General features: G+C 40.5%; 1 protein-coding gene across 2 annotated transcripts in view; it reads left to right on the top strand.

Annotated features, from left to right (window-relative positions):
* Positions 1-614: 614 nt before the first annotated feature.
* NAALAD2 (N-acetylated alpha-linked acidic dipeptidase 2) overlaps positions 615-24744 on the top strand; it is a 50473-nt gene continuing 26343 nt past the window's right edge. For both annotated transcript variants that reach the window (XM_069566426.1, XM_069566425.1), the window contains exons 1-8: positions 615-903; positions 1938-2049; positions 10074-10260; positions 11770-11871; positions 12770-12895; positions 16769-16955; positions 21612-21705; positions 22861-22959. In XM_069566426.1, coding sequence (XP_069422527.1) covers positions 822-903; positions 1938-2049; positions 10074-10260; positions 11770-11871; positions 12770-12895; positions 16769-16955; positions 21612-21705; positions 22861-22959 — 989 coding nt within the window. In that variant the 5' untranslated portion in view covers positions 615-821. The remainder of the gene's footprint in view (positions 904-1937; positions 2050-10073; positions 10261-11769; positions 11872-12769; positions 12896-16768; positions 16956-21611; positions 21706-22860; positions 22960-24744) is intronic.

Below are 24744 nucleotides of genomic sequence, written 5' to 3'. Positions count from 1 at the left end.
AGTAGGACTTTATTTTTGTTTAAATTTATCTCATCCTTGGACTGCAGCCTACCAGGCTTCTCCACCCATGCGATTCTCCGGCAAGAATACTGGAGTGAGTTACCAGTTCCTTCTCCAGGGGATCTTCCGGACCCAGGGATCGAACCCAGGTCTCCTGAATTGGCAGCAGACACTTTAACCTCTGAGCCACTAGGGAAGCCCAAATTAAAATTTAAAAATGTTTATTTTTCTGAATGTGTTACCATCTACATGTTAGTACAGTGGTGCCTATATACAATATTTGAATGAATAAACATAAAATATAAGCATTAAAAAAGAAAGAAATTGATGCTTTATCACGGAGCAGGCAGAACCAGAGATGCTTCCCAAGCGTGAGCAGTTAGAAATTAGATTTCGTCAGGGGGTAATCAACAGGGAAGACAGAGCTGTGGTTAAATATATTTGACTACCGAAATTCGGAAATTCGGCAGTTTCTGGAAAGAAGTTGGTAAGCAGAGTTTCTTAGGGGCATTTTTCAGCGGCCTCCCCGCGAACGCAGACTTTGCCCGGGGTGGAGAGAGTGGACGGAGCCTGCCACCAAGAAGCATGTCTCCTCCCCCCGCAGGGTCACCTCTGCCCCGTCGAGGCCCCCGGGTGACCGCAGGGACCCGCAGCTCGGGGCCGGCGTCCCTCGGCCTTCGGAGCCGCGCGGAGGCGGGCGGGGCCCGCGCTGGGCGGCCGCCTGGGGGGCCCGCGCGCGCCTGGCCGCGCGCCCCCGGCTCGCCCGCGCTCCCGCGGCGCGCCCCCGCGGCCAGCGCCTCCCGCTGCGGCCCGAGGAAGTCATGGCTCCGTCCGGGCGCCGACAGTACCTGTGGATATTCCTGGCCGCGGCGCTGGCGTCCTTCCTGGCTGGATTTACAGTGGGTAAGTGTGCCGACCCCTGCCCCGGGCGCCAGGCGCCCCTCCACCCTGCGGCCTGCGTGGAGAGAAGCCCCACAGCCTGCGGGGACGGCCGCGGCGCCGCGTCCCAGCCCGACTGGAAGCCGAACACGATGCATTCTGGCATGCAGAGTTCGGGGCTTCCCTGGTGGCTCAGCTGGTCAAGAATCCGCCTACAATTCAGGAGACCCCATTCGATTCCTGGGTCGGGAAGATCCGCTGGAGAAGGGATAAGCTACCCACTCCAGTATTCTTTGGCTTCCCTGGTGGCTCAGCTGGTCAAGAATCCGCCTGCAATGCAGGAGACCCCGGTTCCATCCCTGGGTTGGGAAGATTTACTGGAGAAGGGGTAGGCTACCCACACCAGGATTCTTGGGCTTCTCTGTTGGCTCAGACGGTAAGGAATCCACCTGCAATGTGGGAGACCTGGGTTCGATCCCTGGGTTGGGAAGATCCCCTGCAGAAGGGAACGGCTACCCACTCCAGGATTCTGGCCTGGAGAACTCCATTGGCTGGACAGTCTATGCGGTCTCAAAGAGTCAGACACGACTGAGCGCCTTTCACTCACTCAGGGTACTGTTAAGAGCCGTTGTAAAGAAAATTTAAAGTTGCCATTATTCGCAGGGGTCAAAGAGATTGTTTCGTTTCCAAGAGTTGAAACTTGTAACTGCCCTTCTGTGATCATTTATTGTAAAAATCTCTGGGGATTCCTCCCCGTGTGTTGGCCGCTGAGTTGTGAAGCAGACCTCCGTGGGAGAACAAGAAAGAGAGAGGCCCCGGCTCTAATACATAACACGGGGAAAATGACAAGATTGTCTCTCATCTAAAACTCCTTTAACCAACTCAGAATTACACAGCGGAATTTGAAGGTTTTCTGCTTTTAGTTTGAATTGTTGTTGCTGTTGTTTTTTGAATTTTGGGGTGGGGGGACTTTTAGTTTTTATAAAAGTCAAAAGCAGTTATTGTGTATGTAATATGCATATGTCTCTGTATCTGTCCCCCACCCCCACCCCACACAGGTTGGCTTAGTAAGCCCCTCAAAGATACCGCCACTTCAGCAGACAGTCACCAGAATTTAAGGTGGAAACTGATATCTGAGATGAAAGCTGATAATATAAAGTCATTTCTTCGGTAAGTTGGTTTTGAATAATTGATCTTAAAAATAATATCATATTAATTCCTGGTAGTTTAAATGTCCCTTTATACCACTTTAGTGGTTCTTGCCTGGGGAATCCCAGGGAGTGGGGAACCTGGTGGGCTGCCGTCTATGGTGTCGCACAGAGTCGCACACGACTGAAGTGACTTAGCAGCAGCAGCAGCATACCACTCTTAGAGTAAAATCTATTTGAATGTTGCAGAAATCTTTCTTCCCTGACTTCATGTGTAAAAAAAGTCTTTGGTTTCTTTATTAAGAGATGTTCCAACTTCATGTACTTTGGAGGGCAGCTGAATGTTACTCTCTGTTCCCCAGGCCTGGATTTAATCAAGGAATTTATTTAAATGTCGCATTCTATCAGGAAGACTCAGATGGTGGTAAACTTTGATTTAGAGAGAAAGAGATTAAAGTTTCAGATTCCGCTCACCACAAATTAAACCTTTGTCCCATCTACAAAATTAAGGAACATGAAGAGGACAGAATGAAAGCAAAAGGATCAGTGCAAACCCCCAGTGTCTTAGCAAGAAAAAGAATGACATTCAGGGGAGTGATCATGAAGTTCTTGAAGACAGCTATTGTGACATTTATTTCATTAAAGAAAAAAAAAAAACAGTTTTATTGAGGTGTAAGAAAATTAGAAACCAAGGGAACATTTCATGCAAAGATGGGCCCGATAAAGGACAGAAATGGTATGGACCTAACAGAAGCAGAAGATATTAAGAAGAGATGGCAAGAATACACAGAAGAACTGTACAAAAAACATCTTCACGACCCAGATAATCACGATAGTGCAATCACTCACCTGGAGCCAGACATCCCGGGATGTGAAGTCAAGTGGGCCTTAGGAAGCATCACTACAAAGCTCGTGGAGGTGATGGAATTTCAGTTGAGCTGTTTCAAATCCTAAAAGATGACGCTGTGAAAGTGCTGCACTCAATATGCCAGCAAATTTAGAAAACTCAACAGTAACCACAGGACTGGAAAACGTCCATTTTCATTCCAATCCTAAAAAAGGCAATGCCAAAGAATGTTCAAACTACTGCACAAATACACTCATCTCACATGCTAGTAAAGTAATGCTCAAAATTCTCCAAGCCAGGCTTCAGTAATACGTGAACTGTGAACTTCCAGATGTTCAAGCTAACTTTAGAAAAGGCAGAGGAACCAGAGATCAAATTGCTAACATCCGATGGATCATCAAAAAAGCAAGAGAGTTCCAGAAAAACATCCATTTCTGTTTTATTGACTACGCCAAGGCCTTTGACTGTGTGGATCACAGTAAACTGTGGAGAATTCCGAAAGAGATGGGAATACCAGACCACCTGACCTGCCTCTTGAGAAATCTGTATGCAGGCCAGGAAGTAACAGTTAGAACTGGAAATGGCACAACAGACTGATTCCTAGTAGGAAAAGAAGTATGTAAAGGCTGTATATTATCACCCTGCTTATTTAACTTATGTGTAGAGTACAACAGGAGAAATGCTGGGCTGGATGAAACACAAGCTGGAATCAAGACTGCCAGGAGAAATACCAATAACCTCAGATATGCAGATGACACCACCCTTATGGCAGAAAGTGAAGAGGAACTAAAAAGCCTCTTAATGAAACTGAGACAAAAGAGTGAAAAAGTTGACTTAAAGCTCAACATTCAAAAAACTAAGATCATGGCATCTGGTCCCATCACTTCTTGGCAAATAGATGGGAAACAGTTGGCAAATAGTTGAAACAGTGGCTGACTTTATTTGGGGGGCCTCCAAAATCACTGCAGATGGTGACTGCAGCCATGAAATTAAAAGACGCTTACTCCTTGGAAGGAAAGTTATGACCAAGCTAGACAGCATATTAAAAAGCAGAGACATTACTTTGCCAACAAAGGTCCATCTAGTCAAGGCTATGGTTTTTCCAGTAGTCATGTATGGATGTGAGAGTTGGACTGTAAAGAAAGCTGAGCGCTGAAGAATTGATGCTTTTGAATTGTGGTGTTGGAGAAGACTCTTGAGAGTCCCTTGAACTGCAAGGAGATCCAACCAGTCCATCCTAAAGGAAATCAGTCCTGAATATTCATTGGAAGGACTGATGCTGAAGCTGAAACTCCAATACTTTGGCCACCTGATGGGAAGAGCTGACTCATTTGAATAGACTCTTATGCTGCAAAAGACTGAGGGCAGGAGAAGAAGGGGACGACAGAGGATGAGATGGTTGGATGGCATCACCGACTCAATGGACATGAGTTTGGGCAAACACCAGGAATTGATGATGGACAGGGAGGCCTGGCATGCTGTGATCCATGGGGTTGCAAAGAGTTGGACACGACTGAGCGACTAAACTAAACTGAGCTGAATTTCCATAAAATATACTGCATCCATATAAAGCTTACAATTTGAGAGTATTGACATATGTATAATACACTCAGCCAACCTCCTCCTCAATCAAGAGACAGAAAAATTATATCAAGGCTTTGGGGTTTATTCCTCCTTCACTCTCTATGGATTCCTTTTTATTTTCTAATATTTTATATAGATAGAATCATACAGTATGTGCTCTGTTGTGTCTTTCACTCAGCATAATCAATGATTTTGGAATTCAGCCAGGTTGTTGATTGTGTCTGTGGAGTACATTGCTTTTTATTGCTGAGTATTATTCTGTTGTATGGATCAGTCCAGTTCAGTTGCTCAGTCGTGTCCGACACTTTGCAACTCTATGGACTGCTGCATGCCAGGCCTCCCTGTCCATCAAAAACTCCCAGAGTCTACTCAAACTCATGTCCATTGAGTCAGTGATACCATCCAGCCATCTCATCCTCTGTCGTCCCCTTCTCCTCCTGCCCCCACTCCCTCCCAGCATCAGGGTCTTTTCCAATGAGTCAACTCTTTGCATCAGGTGGCCAAAGTACTGGAGTTTCAGCTTCAGCATCAGTCCTTCCAATGAACACGCAGGACTTATCTCCTTTAGAATGGACTGGTTGGATCTCCTTGCAGTCCAAGGGACTCTCAAGAGTCTTCTCCAACACCACAGTTCAAAAGCATCAATTATTCAGCGCTCAGCTTCCTTCACAGTCCAACTCTCACATCCATACATGACTACTGGAAAAACCATAGCCTTGACTAGACGGACCTTTGTTGGCAAGGTAATGTCTCTGCTTTTGAATAGGCTATCTAGGTTGTTCATAACTTTCCTTCCAAGGAGTAAGCATCTTTTAATTTCATGGCTGCAATCACCATCTGCAGTGATTTTGGAGCCCCCAAAAATAAAGTCAGCCACTGTTTCCTCTGTTTCCCTATCTATCTGCCATGAAGTGATGGGACTGGGTGCCATGATATTAGTTTTCCGAATGTTGAGCTTTAAGCCAACTTTTTCACTCTCTTCTTTCACTTTCATCCAGAGGCTCTTCAGTTCTTCTTCACTTTCTGCCATAAGGGTGGTGTCATCCGCATATCTGAGGTTACTGATATTTCTCCTGGCAATCTTGATTCCAGCTTGTGCTTCCTCCAGCCCAGCATTTCTCATGATGTACTCTGCATATAAGTTAAATAAGCAGGGTGACAATATACAGCCTTGACGTACTCTTTTTCCTGTTTGGAAACAGTCTGTTGTTCCATGTCCAGTTCTAACTGTTGCTTCGTGACCTGCTTACAGGTTTCTCAAGAGGCAGGTCAGGTGGTCTGGTATTCCCATCTCTTTCAGAATTTTCCACAATTTATTGTGATCCACACAGTCAAAGGCTTTGGCATAGTCAAAAAAGCAGAAATAGATGTTTTTCTGGAACTCTGTTGCTTTTTCGATGTAGTGGAGTTTATATAGGGCAGTGATTTTAGATTTTGATAAAGTCCAGTTGAACAATTTTTGTCTTATGTTTCATACTTTTGTGTTCTATGTAATCTAGCCTATGAGAAGTTGTGAAGATTATTTTTGAAGTTTTATGATTGTAGCCTGCATATTTAGGTCAGTGGTCCACTTCAAGGTAATTTTTATGTGTAGTATGATATTAGTTGATAATTTTCTAAATACAAATATGTAATTATTCCTACAAGATTTGTTTAAAAAACTTTCCTTTCCCTTTTGAATAGCTTTGATATCTTTGACTAAAGTCACTTGCCCATAATGGCTTGTTTCTGGATGTTATAGTGTCTTCTGTTGTTGTGCCACTCAGCTATGTCTGACTCTTTTCAGCCCCATGTACTACAGCACACCACGCTTCCCTGCCCTTCACTGTCTCCTGGAGTTTGCTCAGACTTGTGTCTATTGAGTCGATGATGCCATCCAACCATTTTATCCTCTGTCACCAGCTTCTCCCGCCTTCAATATTTTCCAGCACCAGGTCTTTTCCAATAAGTCAGCTCTTTGCATTAGGTGGCCAGAATATTGGAGCTTCAGCTTCAGCATCAGTCCTTCCAGTGGATATTCAGGGTTGATTTCCTTTAAGATTTCCTTTGGTCTTGCTGTCCAAGGGCCTCTCGAGAGCCTTCTCCAGCACCACAGTCTGAAAGCATCAATTCTTCATTGTTTAGCCTTCTTTATGGTCCAGCTCTCACATTGGTACATGACTGCAAAAACCACAGCTTGGACTATATGGGCCTTTGTCAGCAAAATATTTTCTTCTGTTGATCTATTAATCTCAGTACCATGTTGTCTTGCTTGGTATAGCTTAATAGTAAGTTGAGTTAAATGAGATAGAGTTAATCCTACATATTTTGCTTTTTAAAAACTGCTTTGACTATTTTATTTTCATTTTCAAATAAGTTTTAAAATCAACTTCTCAATTCTTACCAAAGAAAAAAATGCGTGCTGGAACTTTGATTAAAACTGCATTGAATTTGTGAGCCAATTAGAAAGTCTTTTAATCTCTTCATTCATTGTAGGGATGTACTGTGTGTGTTAGTTGCTCAGTCGTGTCCAATTCTTTGTGACCTCATGGACTGTGGTCCAGTCCCTGCTAGGCTCCTTTGTTCATGAAATTCTCCAAGCAAGAATACTGGAGTGGGTTGCCATTTCCTTCCCCTGGGGAGCTTCCCAATCCAGAGATCGAACCCCGGTCTCCTGCATTGCAGGTGGATTCTTTACTATCTGAGCAAACAGGAAAGCCCTAGGGATGCACTCAGTAGATCCACCTGCCAATGCAGGAGACACAAGGGAAGCGGGTTCAATCTCTGGGTCAGGAAGATCCTCTGGAGGAGGAAATAGCAACCCACTCCAGTATTCTTGCTTGGAAAATTCCATGGTCAGAGGAACCTGGTGGGCTGCAGTCCACCGGCTTGCAAAGAGTTGGACGCGACTGAGCAAGCACACATATGTGTGCATAGGACCATATTATGACTGATAAAACAGGAGAAAAATTTAGTTGAGATCCACTACAAAGTTTTCCTCTGTTAAAAGAAACACAAAAGAGGAAATAACCTCCTGAACACTGTAACATGTATATATGATGTGTGTGGAGCTGCAATGCTCGTTTTGGGACCAAAAGGAGAAATTCAGTAAAGTTGTTCCCTGATGCTTTTTTTTTTTTGCACTTCTTTCATTTCAGTGGGTTGATGAAAAGGGGGGAGGCAAACCTTAATGATTAATACTTCACCTTAAATGAAGGGAATATACTTACCTTACCCCTCCTCAATTGTAAGAATATTTATTCACTAAAGGAAATAAAACAATAGTGAATTATATGAAGTAGAATTTTAAATATCCCCCAGCCCCGGTGGTTTTCTTGTGCATGCAAAAACTTCTGTCTAAAAACACATTAATACTTCTTTAAAAAAGTTAGTTTATTTTGTTTGATTGCATCGGGTCTCACTCGCAGCCCACAGGCTCTTTCCGCATCATGGGAGCTTCTTTAGTTGTGGTGTGTGGGCTTAGTTGCCCCATGGCACGTGGGATCTTAGTTTCCTGACCAGGGATCAAACTGGCATTATTGCATTGCAAAGCGGATTCTTTTTATTTTTCTTCACTTTCCCTTCATGGGTCTCTCTATTCAAGACCTTTGTTTTGGGTTGTCAGCAACTGGTTTGGCCCTTTGAGGCTTCCTATCAGGAATGCTTTAAGTCAAAATGCATGTGTGGGAAGGTGGATCATTAATCACCGGCCCACAAGGGAAGTCCCGATACTTCCCCCCTCCCCCACAAATATTGTATGTATAAATATCAGTAACTTGCAGCTTTGATTTAATGATAATAGATGTGGAAAGCTTCACAGAAAAGAAAATGATTGAAGTATCATAAAGAATAGTTAATAGCTTACAGGCGGGGAAGGTAAATGACCAGGAGTGGTGTGCAGGGATATTTACGTAAGTAGGATGATACTTTTGTCTAAGAGAAGATCTTGTGCAAAGGCTAAAATGTGTGGTGGTTTTAGGAGACCAATTAGCATATTAAATGATGAGAGTGAAGAAGTTTATAAGGTGAGTGGTGAGAAAGTGGAAAGTGATCCACTGGAAAGTGGATCAGATGAAAAAAAGGGTCCAATGTGAACTTTATAATTCACAATATAAGAAGCCATAGAAGGATTTTAAGCAGTTGATCAGTATGATCAGATGAATGATTTAATTCCGCAACGGATCTTCCGGACCCAGGAATCAAACCCAGGTCTCCTGCATTGTAGGCAGATTCTTTACCGACTCAGCTATGAGGAAAGCCCTATTAAATTATAAGCAACTTATTTAACTGCTCTCTGTTTCCGTATTTGCAAAATGCAGACAGTGGAAAAAGGGTGGTTAGGATTAAATCAGAAAGCCCATGTGGAATACCTCATCAGGTTACTAGCATATAGTAAGTTTTCAGTAAGTACTGATTTTGCTTTACTGTCTGCCTTTTTTGGTTGTTCTGTGATTGACTAAAACACCAGTGTATAGAAGTATAATTGCTCTACTTACGGAGGGAGGGGGTTTGGGAAACTTTTAAAATATTTACCTCAAGCAAAGCGAGTTTCATTTGAAACTATGCTTGTGAGGTTACTTAACTGTTGCGAATCATTTAGACTCAGAACCAAGAGATCATTGCCTAAAGTTAGTTCAGCAAATCTGAATTATGTAATTCCTGGATAACAGGCAAGTACTGAGCATTTGGAAATATAAACATAAAGGTGCATGAACTTGAACTTCAATGGGATAAATAAACTCCTGTGTACAGTAGGGTGAAAACAGCACCAAAAGTGCATGCTAGCACACCTGCCCGACTGGTGTCTGGCAAACATGATGATCTTAGTTTGAGAATATCTTCACTTCCTGATAAGCATCAAGAAGTTAGCACCGGTGGCATAGGGATGTGCCATCCTTCCATAGTGTTTGCTTGTCCCCGAATCCCTGCTGACTGTGTTCAGCACGGGATGTGTTCTTTTCTGAGGAAGCACTGTTGGGACCAGCTCAACAATGAACAGACCTGAGGGAGCGGAGCCGCAGAAGAATAAGGAAAAAGAAGACTCAGAAATGAAGTAGGGATCAGGGGGCTGATGCCATTCTCAGGCAAAAGCCCAGATCCTAATCCTTGCAGGCCTTTTATTGTTAACTTCTCCTTCCTTGTTTGTGCTCTCGAGATATCTGTACTTTAGTCTCAGATGTCAAAGCTTCAGGCCTTTTATGCTTCTGTTTAGCCCTTCAGCTAGTGACGCCCTTTCTCAGCAACCCCCTCAAGGCTTTGGTTACTGGTTTTCCATCAGTCACATCAGTACTTCAGCATCTTGTTTTCAAGATGTCTTTCCATGTTGTACTTTTTACTGCTCCCAGCCCTTCACCTGGGGGTGATGAGAAAGTCATTCTTAATTTTTCAAAGAAGACCTGTTAGTTATAGTATAGGCCTGTGCATAGCATATTCCCTACAAGCACAATGTGAAAACTGCAGTTACATACAAATGTTTAAAAACTGGCATATCTAGAAATCCCTAGCTGTGTTTTTTATATCTTGGTTGTAGATATGATGCTTAATGTCTAAAATATGAGTTACACATCTAAAAGAGTTCTTAGGACATTTTCTGAATGTAGTCTTTGAATCCCACTTTAATTTTATTTTCATTTCAGTTCATTTACAAAGCTACCTCATCTGGCAGGAACAGAACAAAATTTATTGCTTGCCAAGAAAATCCAAAACCAGTGGAAGAAATTTGGACTGGATTCAGCCGAGTTGGTCCACTATGATGTTCTCTTGTCTTACCCTAATGAGACAAATGCCAACTACATATCAGTCATAGATGAACAAGGAATTGAGGTGACTGATTTACAATATTGTATTAGTTTCAGGTGTACAGCAAAGCAATTCCGTTTTATGTAAATTTTTTTTCAGATTATTTCCCATTATAGATTATTATAAGTAATTGAATATTGTTCCCTGTGTTACACAGTAAATCTTCATTACTTCCCTACTTGTTAATGTATCTGTTAGTGTATCTGTTAATCCTGTAATGCATGCTAAGTTGGTTCAGCTGTGTCTGACTCTTTCTGACCCGATGGATCATACTCTGGCAGGATGCTCTGGCCATGGGATTCTCCAGGCAAGAACACTGGAGTGGGTTGCCATTTCCTCCTTCAGGGGATCTCCCCAACCCAGGGATCGAACCCAAGTCTCTTGTCTCCTGCCTTGGCAGGCAGGTTCTTCACCACTAGCACCACCTGGGAAGCCCCAGAATATTGGAGTAGGTCGCCATTTCATTCTTAAGGGGATCTTCCCAACCCAAGGATCAAACATGTGTCTCCTGCCTGAGTCTCTTGTGTTGTCAGGTAGATTCTTTACCACTTGAGCCACCTTGGAATTGTTAATCCTATACTCCTATTTTATTCCATCCCCCATTACTTCCCTGGTGGCTCAGATGGTAAAGAATCTGCTTGCAACGCGGGAGACCTGGGTTTGATCCCTGGGTTGGGAAGATTCCCTGGAGGAGGGCATGGCAACCCACTCCAGTGTTCTTATCTGGAGAATCCCATGGAGAGAGGAGCTTGGCAGGCTACAGTCCATGGGGTCGCAGAGTTGGACACGACTGAGAAAGCACATCCCTTTCTTCTTTGGTAATCATAAGTTATTTTCTATGTCTGTAAACCTTTCTCTTTTGTATATAGATGGATCCATGTTATTTTTTAAATTCCAAATAAAAGTGATGTATTTGTGTCTCTGACTTACTTCACTTAGTATGATATTCTCTGGATCTATCCCTCTTGCTTGGAAATGGCAGTATTTAATATTAATACTCTTTTATGGCTGAGTAATATTCCATTGTATATGTAAATCAAATCTTATTGAACCAGTTGTCTGTTAATGGGCACGTGAATCTTATTAAACCAGCTGTCTGTTAATGGGCACATGGCTTGTTTGCATGTCTTAGCTATTGTAAATTGTGCTGTATCAAATATTTTGGTGCATGTACCTTTTCAAATCAGAGTTTTTGTAGTTTCTGTATATATGCCCACAAGTAGACTTGCTAGATCATACAGTAGCTCTATTTTTAGTTTTTTAAGGAGCCTCCATACTGTTCTGTGTAGTGGCTGTACCAATTTACATTCCCACTAACAGTGCAGGAGGGTTCCTTTTTCTCTCCACCTTTTCTAGCATTTGTTTTACATTTCTCTGTTGCTTAGCAGTGTGGAGCATCTTCTCATGTGCCTGTTCACCATCTGTATGTCATCTTTAAAGAAATATCTATTGAGGCCTTTTGCTCACAAAATGCATTATTCTTTAATAGCAATCAGAAATGTTTCTAACTTTATGTGTTTCAATTCTTGCTAGATTTTCAATACATCATACGTTGAGCCACCACCAGATGGATATGAGAATGTTAAGAATATTGTACCACCCTATAATGCCTTTTCACCCCCGGGCGTGCCAGAGGTAAAATAAAAGACACTCAGTTCTTTCAACTTTTATATAAAAATACCTATGTAAAGGACTAAAACCAAGAAAATTAGGTGGATCATGCATGTTAATTCATACTTTGAGACTCCATCCTTTACATGAGGTAAGGTGAAGTCGCTCAGTCATGTCCGACTCTTTGCAACCCCGTGGACTGTAACCTACTAGGCTTCTCCGTCCATGGGATTCCCCAGGCAAGAATACTGGAGTGGATTGCCATTTCCTTCTCCAGGGGATCTTCCCGACCCAGGGATCGAACCCAGGTCTCCCGCGTTGGAGGCAGACACTTTAACCTCTGAGCCACCAGGGAAGCCCTCCTCTACATAACCTCCCTAAAAGCAATTTTTAGAAAAGAAATACTTGAGAATCAGACCCTGATAAACGCATGCCATTCTTTGAAATAACTCAGAAACTGCTGCCCATGTCTTAATTCAGTAAGGGCAGTAGATAGTTTTCAAACTTTTTTCCTTTGTCCATTGTCTGACTTTGTTATAGATTTATAGATCTGAATTGATAAATCATACCACAGAAGTTCTTAATACCATGGTTGGAAATAAATACCATGGTTGGAAATAACATAGCTACTTTTATTTATAGTATTTCCTATAGCTCAGTGTACACTAGTAATTTCTTCAAACATTTAAACACTGTTTAAACATTTTACATATTGCCTCTTTTTTTTTTTTTAACTTTCAGGATACTGAAATATTTTAAAAGACTTCTCCAGAATTAGCATGGGTCTGTTTATTAAGCCCAAGACAAGAAAGATAACTTTTTATTATGATGCAGTATTATGGAGCAAACAGCTACTTTGGTTTTCTCTTTAGCAGTGTTTTGTATATTTGCTGTTGTTTGTTTTTATTTTTATTTCCAACAGGGGGAGCTTGTATATGTGAACTACGCTCGTACTGAAGACTTTTTCAAACTAGAAAGAGAGATGAACATCAACTGCACTGGAAAGATTGTTATTGCCAGATATGGGAGAATCTTCAGAGGAAACAAAGTACTTTGTTATTTGCTTTTCTAAAGGGAAAAATAATATATAACCAGTAAATATAAATGATTTACATCATTTGCGTTATGGTTTCCAAAAATTGCTGTTGGTTGGTTTAGTCACTGAGTAGTGTCCGACTCTGTGCAACCCTATGGACTGCAACCCACCAGGCTCCTCTGTCCATGGGATTCTCCAAGCAGGAATACTTGAGTGGGTTGCGATTTCCTTCTCCAAAATTGCCATGTATATATATTTATAAATTTGTTATTTTCATGGTTGCACAGAAAAATCCTGGGGTTTTATATGTTTGCTTGTCTTTTGTCATTGTTTTTGCTATCTCGCCTACCTGGAAAGGGAAATTATTCTTCTTAGTTTTATTACGAAAGCTATGTTGTTTTTTTATTAAAATGATGAAATTTTAGATAAACTAAAAAATGAAAATCCATATATTCCTCAATTCATTCATTGCCCGATGTAATTAATTCTTAATAGGTCTTTTCAGTCCTGATTTTGTGAAATATGAATATATGTCTTCATGTACTCATTTTACGTAATTTCTTTTTTTTTTTTTTCACAAAGAGGGCATTAGATACTATATATTGTATAAATTTACTTTTTCACTCAATAATAACTCAGAGGTCAGCACATTGAGAGTTATATAATAAGATGGTTAAGAGTATAGGGTGCTAGATCTGTGTAACCTGGCTTCCCGTCTGGTGCGGATTCCCTGTGCTCTAGATCTTTTCCTGTGAGCAAGTTATTTAACCTCTCTGCGCCAGTGTTTCTTCTTACGTGAAATAGGAATGCTAATAATAACAGTAATCTCCTAAAATCCACAGTAGGATTTATCAACCTTACATTTGAAAGCACTTAGGATAGTTACTGGTACTGAGTAATTTCTTGTAACTGCTTATTAAGTGAATACCTCATTTTGTAAATATCTTTATTTGTTTGGCTGTACCAAGTTTGAGCTTCCCTGGTGGCTCAGAGGGTAAAGCGTCTGCTTGCAATGCAGGAGACCTAGGTTTGATCCCTGGGTTGGGACGATCCCCTGGAGAAGGAAATGGCAACCCACTCCAGTACTCTTGCCTGGAAAATCCCATGGACGGAGAAGCCTGGTAGGCTACAGTCCATGGGGTCGCAAAGAGTCGGACACGACTGAGCGACTTCACTCACTTCACCGAGTTTTAGTTGCAGCACACGGGATCTCTAGTCGTGGTGCTTGAGCTCTCATAACCAGCATGTGGGATCTAGTTCCCTGACCAGGGATCACGCCTGGACTCCCTGCATTGGGAGCTCTGAGTCTTGGCCACTGGACCGTCAGGGAAGTTCCTCCCTCATCATTTTAGATGGCTATGTAATATTTCACAGAATTATTAGGCAGTTTATTTAACCATTCCACTTGTCTTGTCTTAAATTTGTTACTATTACAAATATTTATGTTGTGAGCATCTTTGTCCATATGTACTTGAACATTTGTTTGAGGATTTTTGTAATATAGATTCACTCCTAGAAGCTGAATGGCTAAATCATAGTGTACAGTTGACTCAAATCTGTGACAACATAGATTTGAACTATGTGAGTCCGCTTGTACCTGAATATTTTCAATAGTTAATAATAGTATTATACAGGTACTACATGGGCTTCCCAGGTGGCTCAGTGGCCTGCTAATGCAGCAGACACATAGGAGGTATGGGTTCAGTCTCTGGGTCAAGATCTCCTGGAGTAGAAAAGGGCAACCAACTCCAGTATTCTTACCTAAAAAGTCCCATCAACAAAGGAGCTTGGCAGGCTACAGTCCACAGGGTCGCAAAGAGTTGAACAGGAATGGGAAACTCTGCACCCATTCGCACAGTTTCTACAAGGTCAAAGGCTGGTTAAAACCACAGATGCAGACAAATGGAGAATACAGAGGGCCAAGCCTAAATTATTCTTGGATTAACCCTGCATTATTCAAGGATCAGTTGTACATTATTTCAAAAGTTTGATGGGCATCATAGATTTGTATTTCAGAAAAGTTTTATCAGATATTACTTTATCTCATCTTTGTCTGAATACTGGGAAGTGTTTTAGCTGATTAATAGTTATCTATCTTTCATTATACTACTTCTGGTAATCAATAATTCAGTATCTTACAGGATACATTTTCCTATTTGTGGTCAGTTTGAATTGTTAGAAAAATATTTTAAAAAAACACTGGGCTATGTTTCAGACACTAAGTTCGGGGTAGATTTTCTTCTTTTCTTTCTCTTCTTCTCTTCTGCCCCAGCTCTCTGCAGTGAGATGATGGAATGTTAACCATTGGACCACCAGGGACTTCACCTGTGTAGAATTTTAAATTAGCTTTCTTAGCTCCACAGACATTTACACCATCTTAAGTCTGTGGTCTGGAGGAAGCAGAAGCTGGAGTCAAGATTGCTGAGAGAAATATAAATAACCTCAGATATGCAGATGACACCACCTTTATGGAAGAAAGTGAAGAAGAACTAAAGAGCCTCTCGATGAAAGTGAAAGAGGAGAGTCATAAAGTTGGCTTAAAACCCAACATTCAGAAAACTCAGATCATGGCATCCAGTCCCATCACTTCATGGCAAATAGATGGGGAAACAGTGGAAACAGTGGCAGACTTTATTTTTCTGGGCTCCAAAATCACTGCAGATGGTGATTGCATCCATGAAATGAAAAGGTGCTTACTCCTTGGAAGGAAAGTTATGACCAAGCTAGACAGCATATTGAAAAGCAGAGACATTACTTTGCCAACAAAGGTCCGTCTAGTCAAGGCTATGGTTTTTCCAGTGGTCATGTATGGATGTGAGAGTTGGACTATAAAGAAAGCTGAGCACTGAAGAACTGATGCTTTTGAACTGTGTTGTTGGAGAAGACTCTTGAGAGTCCCTTGGACTGCAAGGAGATCTGAACAGTCCATCTTAAAGGAGATCAGTCCTGGGTGTTCATTGGTACTGATGCTGAAGCTGAAACTCCAATATTTTGGCCACCTGATGTGAAGAGCTGAGTCATTTGAAAAGACCCTGATGCTGGGAAAGATTGAGGGCAGGAGGAGAAGGGGATGACAGAGCATGAGATGGTTGGATGGCATCACTGACTTGATGGACGTGAGTCTGAGTGAACTCCGGGAGTTGGTGATGGACAGGGAGGCCTGGCATGCTGCGGTTCATGGGGTTGCAAAGAGTCAGACATGATTGAGCGACTGAACTGAACTGAAGTCTATGATATTCTAACCGTTGGAGAGTGTGCATGCTCAGTTGCCTTGGTCATGTCCACCTCTTTGTGATCCAGTGGACTGTAGCCCAGCAATCTTCTCTGTCCATGGGAGTTTCCAGGCAAGAATACTGGAGTGGGTTGCCATGCTCTCCTCCAGGGGATCTTCCCGGCCCAGGAATAGAACCCACATGTGCGTTGCCTCCATTGCAGGCAGATTCTTTATCATTGAGCCACCTGGGAAGCCCAAACACTGAGGGGTAGATAGTTAAAGTGAGTTAGACAAGGTCCTTGTTCTCAAAAATAGTAGTAGAGAAGAAAGATGTTTAAAAGTTATTTTATAATGCTTTGATCCATCTTGTAATATAATCATATACACAATATAGAAGATGTTTAGAAAAGAGAGGCATTAATTTTTCAGTTTTAGGTATAATAGGAATGCTTCACAGAAAAGGTAATAACTTGTTTGGAGTTATGTTAAATAAATGCGAGTTGTTAAGTCTACCTAGTCAGAAATCGTATTCAAGCCAAAAAGAACTGATTGTTACCAGTTTGATAATAAAAGTGTGCAAGTTTCCTTATGTTATTAAATTGGTTTTATCTTACATGGGTAAGTCAGTCTTTTGCCATTTCTACATTATGGATTGCTTATTGCCCCCGCAGGTTAAAAATGCCGTGTTGGCAGGAGCCAAGGGAATCATCTTGTACTCAGATCCCGCTGACTACTCTGCTCCTGGGGTACAGCCATATCCCAAAGGGTGGAACCTTCCTGGAACTGCAGCCCAGAGAGGAAATGTGTTAAATCTGGATGGTGCTGGTGACCCCCTCACTCCAGGTTATCCAGCTAAAGGTAATAGATGAGCCTGTTATGGCCCACTCATTTTTGCAAAAATATTACTTGTCCTTAAAGAAGGCATAGAAGTAAGCATCTATAGAATACCATTAAAATTGTGCACAATTGTATTTCGGATTGCTACTGCTAGGAATTTAAAAAAATTTCCCTTTTACTATTTCAGCTTTAAGTTTCCATGAGGTGTGGACGTGGAGGAGGGAACAGACAGTTCAGTTCTCTTCTGCCTTCAGTAGAGGTTGAAGAACACATGTCCAGAGTAATACTATTCTTACCAAACTAGAACTTAGGGTTTCTGAATTGTGTAATGATTTTATTTTTCTATAGATCACATATTTTTATTTTTGAAAATATCAATGATATTGTGTGATTTAATGTAAAATGTGAAAGGTTTTCACATTTGTGTAACTGTATCCACAATCAAGATAATGAACGTGTCCATTACCCTGAAAAGTTTCATCTCATCTTTTTGTGATGCCTTCCTCTCAACCCCACTCCCTCCCTGCCAATCCCTAGGAACCATTGATTTGCCTTCTGTCTAGTATAATTATTTTGAGCTTCAGCTATGCTGATGTCTGTGTCAATATTTCAGTTCTTTCTGTCATGGTTGTTGAATGGTATTCCATTGAATGGATACTCTACAGTTTGTTCATTTGTTTACTTTTTCTTGGGAATTTAGATTGCTTTAAGTTTTGGAGATATTACACATAAAATTGCTATGAACAGTTGTATGCACGTCTTTATATGTATATATATATACTTTTGTCTTTTTTGAGTAAATGAATTGAAATGGCATGGATGGATAACATGATAGATGATTTTCAAATTGTTTTCCACAGTGGTTGTACCATTTTGCATTCTAGCAGCAGTGTGTGAATGTTCCATTTGCTGCATCCTTGCCAGCACTTAGTATGGTTGATCTTTTTAACTTTACATTCTAATCGATATGAAAGTCTCCAAGTTACAATTCTTTTTCAAAGTTTTGATAGCTATTCTGGTTCCTTCCCATATTAATTTTAGAACTGGCTTATCAATTTCTACCAAAAAGTCTCCTGGGAAGTTGATTGAGGTTGAATTAAATCTATAAGTCAGTTTTGGGAAAATTGATATTTTAAAATTTGGGATCTTCTGACCCATAAACGTGGTACAGCTCTTGATTTACTTAGGTATACATAACTTTCAGCGCGTTTGTTGTTTCACTGTACAGGCCATGTGTATCTTTTTTCACATTTATCCATAGTAATTTCATAGTGTTATTCTTTTTTAAATTACATTTTAAATTTCGATTTCCAGTTGGCCATTGTTAGTAAATGGAAATGTTGTTTCTAGAGGAAACATACTGATCTTGTGTATTGATTTTGTATTCTGTAAACTTATCAGTAATTAGTTCTGCTAGGTTTTTGTGGATTCCATCAGCTTTTGTATAGGTGATCATGTCATAGGCACATAAAGAGAGTTTTATTTCTTTGTTTCTATTTTGGATGCCTTTTCTTTTTATTTCCTTATTGTAGTATCTGGTACTTCTAGAACATTGCTGTAAAAAGTTGTTAGAGCAGATATCCTTGCCATGTTTCTGCCCCAAAGACTGTCCCTGTCTTTCTCTGTTAAGTAGGATCTTAGCTATAGGGTGGTTTTTTTTTTCTTTAAGATTTTATAGATTCTTTTTTTTATCAGATTGAGGAAGTTCACTTCTATCTTAAAGTGCTATAAATTTTTATCTTAGCACGTTTATCTCATTTGACTAGCAATGTGTACTGAATTTTGTCAGATTCTTTTACTGTACCTAATGAAATGATCTTAAATTGTTCTTATCTATGTTTTTCTTTAATTATACATATTGATTTGGGGGGGTGCACCCCATGCAGCTTGTTGGATGTTTTCGAATAAGGTATTAAAGGCAGGCCATGCTTGTAAAGACAGAATCCTAACCACTAGGCTACCAGGAAATTCCCCAGATTGATTTTTGAGTGTTAAACCAAAACAACCTGGGATAAACTCTAATGGAACATTCTTTAAAAAAAAAAAATTATTTATGACTACTCTGAGTCTTCATGGCTGTGTGCAGGCTTTCTCTAGTTGCAATGACGGGGGCTACTCTCAAGCTGCAGTGCAGAAGCTTCACATTGCAGTGCCTTCTCGTTGCGGAGCACAGACTCTAGGCACATGAGCTTTAGCAGTCGTGGCACTCAGGCTCAGCAGTTGTAACGGCTGCAGCATGTGTGATCTTCCTGGGCCAGGCACTGAACTCTTGCTGCTGCACTGGCAGGTGGATTTTTAACCACTGGACCACCAGGGAAGTCCTCATTGTATCATTCTTTTACGTAATATTGGTATATTACTGGATTTGTGCTAAAAATTTTGCTAAGAATGTCTTTAATAATAACGGATATTGTCCCATCAGTTTACTTTCTTGTAGTTTCTCTGTCTCATTTTGGTAGCAGTAACATTGACTTCATGGAATGAATTAAAAATTACTTCATCTTCTTCATTTTTCTGCAAGTGTTTATGTAGAATGGGTTTGATTTTGTCTGTAAATGTGGCTCAGTGGTAAAGAATCCACCTACCAATGCAAGAGACTCCAGAGATGCAGGTTTGATTCCTGGGTCGGGAAGATCCTCTGGAGGAGGAGATGGCAAGCCACTCCAGTATTCTTGCCTGGGGAATCCAATGGAGAGAGAAGCCTGGTGGGCTACAGTCCGTGGGGTTGCAAAGAGTCAGATGTGACTGAGCAACTGAGTGTGACATGGCATGATGTAGAATCTTTCAGTGAATCGATATGGGCCTGGTATTTTGTTGGTAGGAATGTTTTTAACTGCAAATTAAATTTCTTCACTAGGTATATGGCTGTTTACGTTATGTATTTAATCTTGAGTGAGATTTGCTAGTTTAAGATTTTGTCCATTTCATCTAACTTGTTAAATTTATAGGCATATAGTTGTTTGTAATATTCTTCCTTTCTTCTCTCTCTCTCTTTTCTGAAGGTACTGGAGTGCCATTCTCTCTGATATTGATGGTTTATATCTCTTTTCTGTTCTTGATATATCTTGTGAGGGATTTATCAATTTTTTTAATCCACTCAGAGAACCAGCTTTGGATTTCATTGATAATTTCTATCATTTGTCTGTTTTATATTTCTAACATTTCTGCTCTTTAGTAAGATATATCCTTTCTCCTGCTCATTTTTCCTTCATTTGCTCTTATTTTTTCAGTTTCTTAAAGTGGAATCTGATGTAACTTGTTTGAAACCTCTTTTTTTTCTAAGATAGCTGTTTTAATGCTCGAGAAAACTCTATTTTGGCTGAAACCACAAGTCCCAATTAGAATTTAAGCCTGACAATACTTTTTATCTTTCTTTAAGGAGAATATTGTTATTATTTGAGTAAGAAATTTTCACTTATTCCCAATACCACTTAGTTCAGTCACTCACTTGTGTCTGACTCTTTGCAACCCCATGGACTGTAGTACACCAGGTTTCCCTGTCCATCATCAATCTCGGAGTTTACTCAAATTCATGTCCGTCAAGTCCGTGATGCCATCCAACCATCTCATCCTCTGTCATCCCCTTCTCCCTCTGCCTTCAGTCTTTCCCAGCATCAGGGTCTTTCTCAGTGAGTCAGTTCTTCGCATCAGGTGGCCAAAGTATTGGAGCTCCAGCTTCAGCATCAGTCCTTCCAATGAATATTCAGGACTGATTTCCTTTAGAATGGACTGGTTGGATCTCCTTGCAGATCAAGGGACTCTCAAGAGTCTTCTCCAAAACCACAATTCAAGAGCATCAATTCTTCAGTGCTCAGCTTTCTTTATAATCCAACTCTCATATCCATATTTGACTACCGGAAAAACCATAGCTTTGACTAGATGGACCTTTGTTGGCAAAGTAATGTCTATGCTTTTCCATATGCTGTCTAGGTTGGTCATCACTTTCCTTCCAAGGAGTAAGCGTCTTTTAATTTCATGGCTGCAATCACCATCACAGTGATTTTGGAGCCCCCCAAAATAAAGTCGCCACTGTTTCCACTGTTTCCCCTTCTGTTTGCCATGAAGTGATGGGACCGGATGCCATGATCTTAGTTTTCTGAATGTTGAGCTTTAAGCCAACTTTTTGACTCTCCTCTTTCACTTTCATCAAGAGTCTCTTTAGTTCCTCTTCATTTCTGCCATAAGGGTGGTGTCATCTGCATATCTGAGGTTATTGATATTTCTCCCCGCAATCTTGATTCCAGCTTATGCTTCATCCAGCCCAGCATTTTGCATTCCCTTCAGTTCTTTTTTAACAGTTCTTTCTAGTTTCAGAATCTGGGACACATTTTCCAGGTATTTAGTTAACTGAAGCTTCTCTAAAAAGGATTCAAGATATCCTTAAGGAAATAAAATATTCTTGGAAAATTCAAGAGAATTACATGAAATGTCAAAGCAAATATAGGAATCTGTAATCCCTGTAATTGAATTTATATTAAAATGTAAATGATTTAATTTTTTACTGCCAAATTTAAATAGACCATATTGGATAAAACAGTCAGTCATGTTGGGGGAAATTTAAAATTTCGGATATAATATCAAACATATAGCAAATCTACATTAGTAATAACAGGAATTCTTTTATACCCTTTGCTCTATTCTTCAATTGTTTTCCTCTTATGCAATTGATTTCTGCAGAATATACCTTCAGACTTGATGTTGAAGATGGAGTGGGAATTCCCCAAATCCCTGTACATCCCATTGGATATAATGATGCAGAAATATTATTACGGTATAGTTTTCTAGTTGTATTTGAGAATAAGATATATATTACAGTAAACATCTATTTTCTCTTCTAAAACCTACCTATGTTAAAAGTGAAGTCTTGTATGAGAATTGACTCCTGAAGTAGGAAATATAGAACACATCTTTTTCTCTGTAAGGAAAGAGCAGTTTATTAAATAAGAAATAATAAGAAAACATTCCTGTATTTGCTACAGATGAAAGTATCAAAAGGAAAAACTATGTCTAAAGATAAAAATATTGACTTGAGATTTTTTCAAGTAGTTAGGTTATCTTAGGTATTTGTATTAGACCTGCATTTCAAAAATGTGGTGATGCCCACAACTCACTGGATGTGTAAACTTACACCAGTTACCCAGTCTTTCTCTGATTCAGGTTCCTTCTCTGAAATGAAGACAGAACTAGTTTCTGCCTGATAGAGTTATTATGAATAGATGAAATCATTATATAAATATCATAGGAAAAACATTCAGTCAGTGTTTGCTATTACTGTATTGTATAACTGTTGGTTCCTTTTCAGATTTCCTAATGTCTGTTTTTTGTTTAATGTATGTGCAAATGCAATTCAGTAATTGATTTTTGAGTGGCTACTGTGTAACCAGCAGCTTTTCTAGAAATTAATTTCTTCTTCTCCTTAATTTCATATGTTTAGGATTTCTTGAACCTAATGCTTCTCTACGTAAATCATTAAAGTCAGAAGCAGAGAGGCTGATGCACTGATGTTTCCCATTTCCCCTCACTATTTTGGTTGTTTTTTCTTGATGATGGACAGGTTGTTTTTTAGCTCTTTTTTTGGTGGGAGGCTGTGCTGTGAAGCACATGGGATCTTAGTTCCTCAACCAGGGCTTGAGCCCAGGCCCAGGCAGTGAGAGGCCAACTCATAACCTCTGGACTGCCGTGGAATTCCTCTCCTTAGCTCTTACCACTAGCATATCAACATTTTACTTATGTATCTCAGTGATAGTTCTCTCACTAGGATGTAACTTCTGCAAGGGAAGGAAATTTTATAGTTCCTAGCACTTAGTAAATCCTCAATATATATTTGTTAAATGTCTGAATAAAACCTCATCAGCTAACTTTGTGATTTCTTTTAGAAATTGTGATGCTCAGCTTTTTTTCTGTCATTTTCATTTTCTCTTGACAGCTATTTGGGAGGAATTGCTTCACCAGATGACAGCTGGAAGGGAGGTCTTAACGTGAGTTACAACATTGGGCCTGGCTTTATAGGACATGATTCTTTCAGGTAGTTTTATGTTACTTTCGTATCCTAGTAAAAGTTTACGTATTTAATGGAAAAATGTCAAGATAAGTGTTCTGCCAGTTTTGTTTTGCTTATCTTTTTTTTTTTCTCATTTTTCATAGTGAATAATTATCATTTAGAAGTACTTAGAGCTTCCCTCGTGGCTCAGATGGCAATGCAGGAGACCTGGTTTCAATCCCTGGGTTGGGAAGATCCCCTGGAGAAGGAAATGGCAACCCACTCCAGTATTCTTGTCTGGAAAACCCCATGGACACAGGAGGCTGGCAGCCTCCAGTCCAAGAGGTCTGCAAAGAGTTGGACATGACTGGGTGACTAAGCAAAAGAATTACTTATGAAATGATGTATTAAATTCTTCTTCCAACAAGGATATCACAACATTTGTTTTTTACATCTCAAAAATTGCTACATTTAAGTTACAGGTTTAACATTTTAACTCTCCCCTCTTTTTTTCTGAAGTATTTATTTGGCTGTGGAAGGTCTTGGTTGCGGCATGTGGTATTGTCGCTGACCAGGGACTGAGCTAGGGTTCCCTGCACCGGGAGCGTGGAGTCTCAGCCACTGGACCACCAGGGGAGTCCCTTAACTTCCCTCTTTACCTAACGTTTTTAAATAGCTCTTCAGATAGCTGTCAAAGTGCTATGCATGTGAAGCACTAGCTTAACTTGGAGTAAAAGAGAAGAGAGACAGGTTCCAGCCTTTTTACTGATCACTTCCTATGTGTGTGGGTTAAAGAAGTTAAAATGGGTATGCACATAACTGTTATAAGGCTCAATACACTTATTTTAGTTATTATTGTTATCAACCCATGATAGCACCTTTGAGGAGGCATGATCATAGCATATGTTTCACTGAGCTTAAGTTTACAGAAAGAGTAAGTTTTCCAGTGGATCAAGTTAGGCAGGAAATGTCAGTGGCAGAGAACAGCTTGTCCAGAGTTGTAGAACATCATGGCATGATCAGAACTTTAAGTACTTTGATTTGCTTGAAAGGTAGAGAGGAAGGGAAACTTAAAAACTGATGAATCACAGAAAATATAGCTGTTTTTATTAAGACAAAATTATTAAGTCAGTCTTGTTCACTAGAAATTTACTGAACAATATGAAATTGTATTCTGAGAATGTCTTTTAATTTCTATTAAAAGTTTTATTTCAGAAATTTTAAATTATTGCTGCTGACAAGTGTTCAGCCATGTCCGACTTTTTGCAACCCCGTGGACTGTACCCCGCCAGGCTCCTCTGTCCATGGGATTTTTCCAGGCAAGACTACTGAAATGAGTTGCCATTTCCTTCTCCAGGGGATCTTCCCAACACAGGGATCAAACCTGGGTCTCTTGCATCTGCTACACTGGCAGACAGATTCTTCACCATTAGCACCACCTGGGGAGAAGGCAGTGGCACCCCACTCCAGTACTCTTGCCTGGAAAATCCTATGGACGGGGGATCCTGGTGGGCTGCAGTCCATGGGGTCGCTAAGAGTTGGACACGACTGAGCGACTTCCCTTTCACTTTTCACTTTCATGCATTGGAGAAGGAAATGGCAACCTACTCCAGTGTTCTTGCCTGGAGAATCCCAGGGACGGGGGAGCCTGGTGGGCTGCCGTCTATAGGGTCGCACAGAGTCGGACATGACTGAAGTGACTTAGCAGCAGCAGCAGCACCACCTGGGAAGCCCTTTAAAGTATTAGGAGTTCAGTTTTATTTTATAGGAATTTTAGAAATATTGTTATGTAAGTGCTTATTTATCTCTGTCTCTCAATTAGAATGGACT

The sequence above is a fragment of the Ovis canadensis genome, chromosome 21 (assembly GCF_042477335.2).
Source record: "Ovis canadensis isolate MfBH-ARS-UI-01 breed Bighorn chromosome 21, ARS-UI_OviCan_v2, whole genome shotgun sequence".
Lineage (NCBI taxonomy): Eukaryota > Metazoa > Chordata > Mammalia > Artiodactyla > Bovidae > Ovis > Ovis canadensis.
This window is presented reverse-complemented; position numbering and strand designations above follow the sequence as displayed.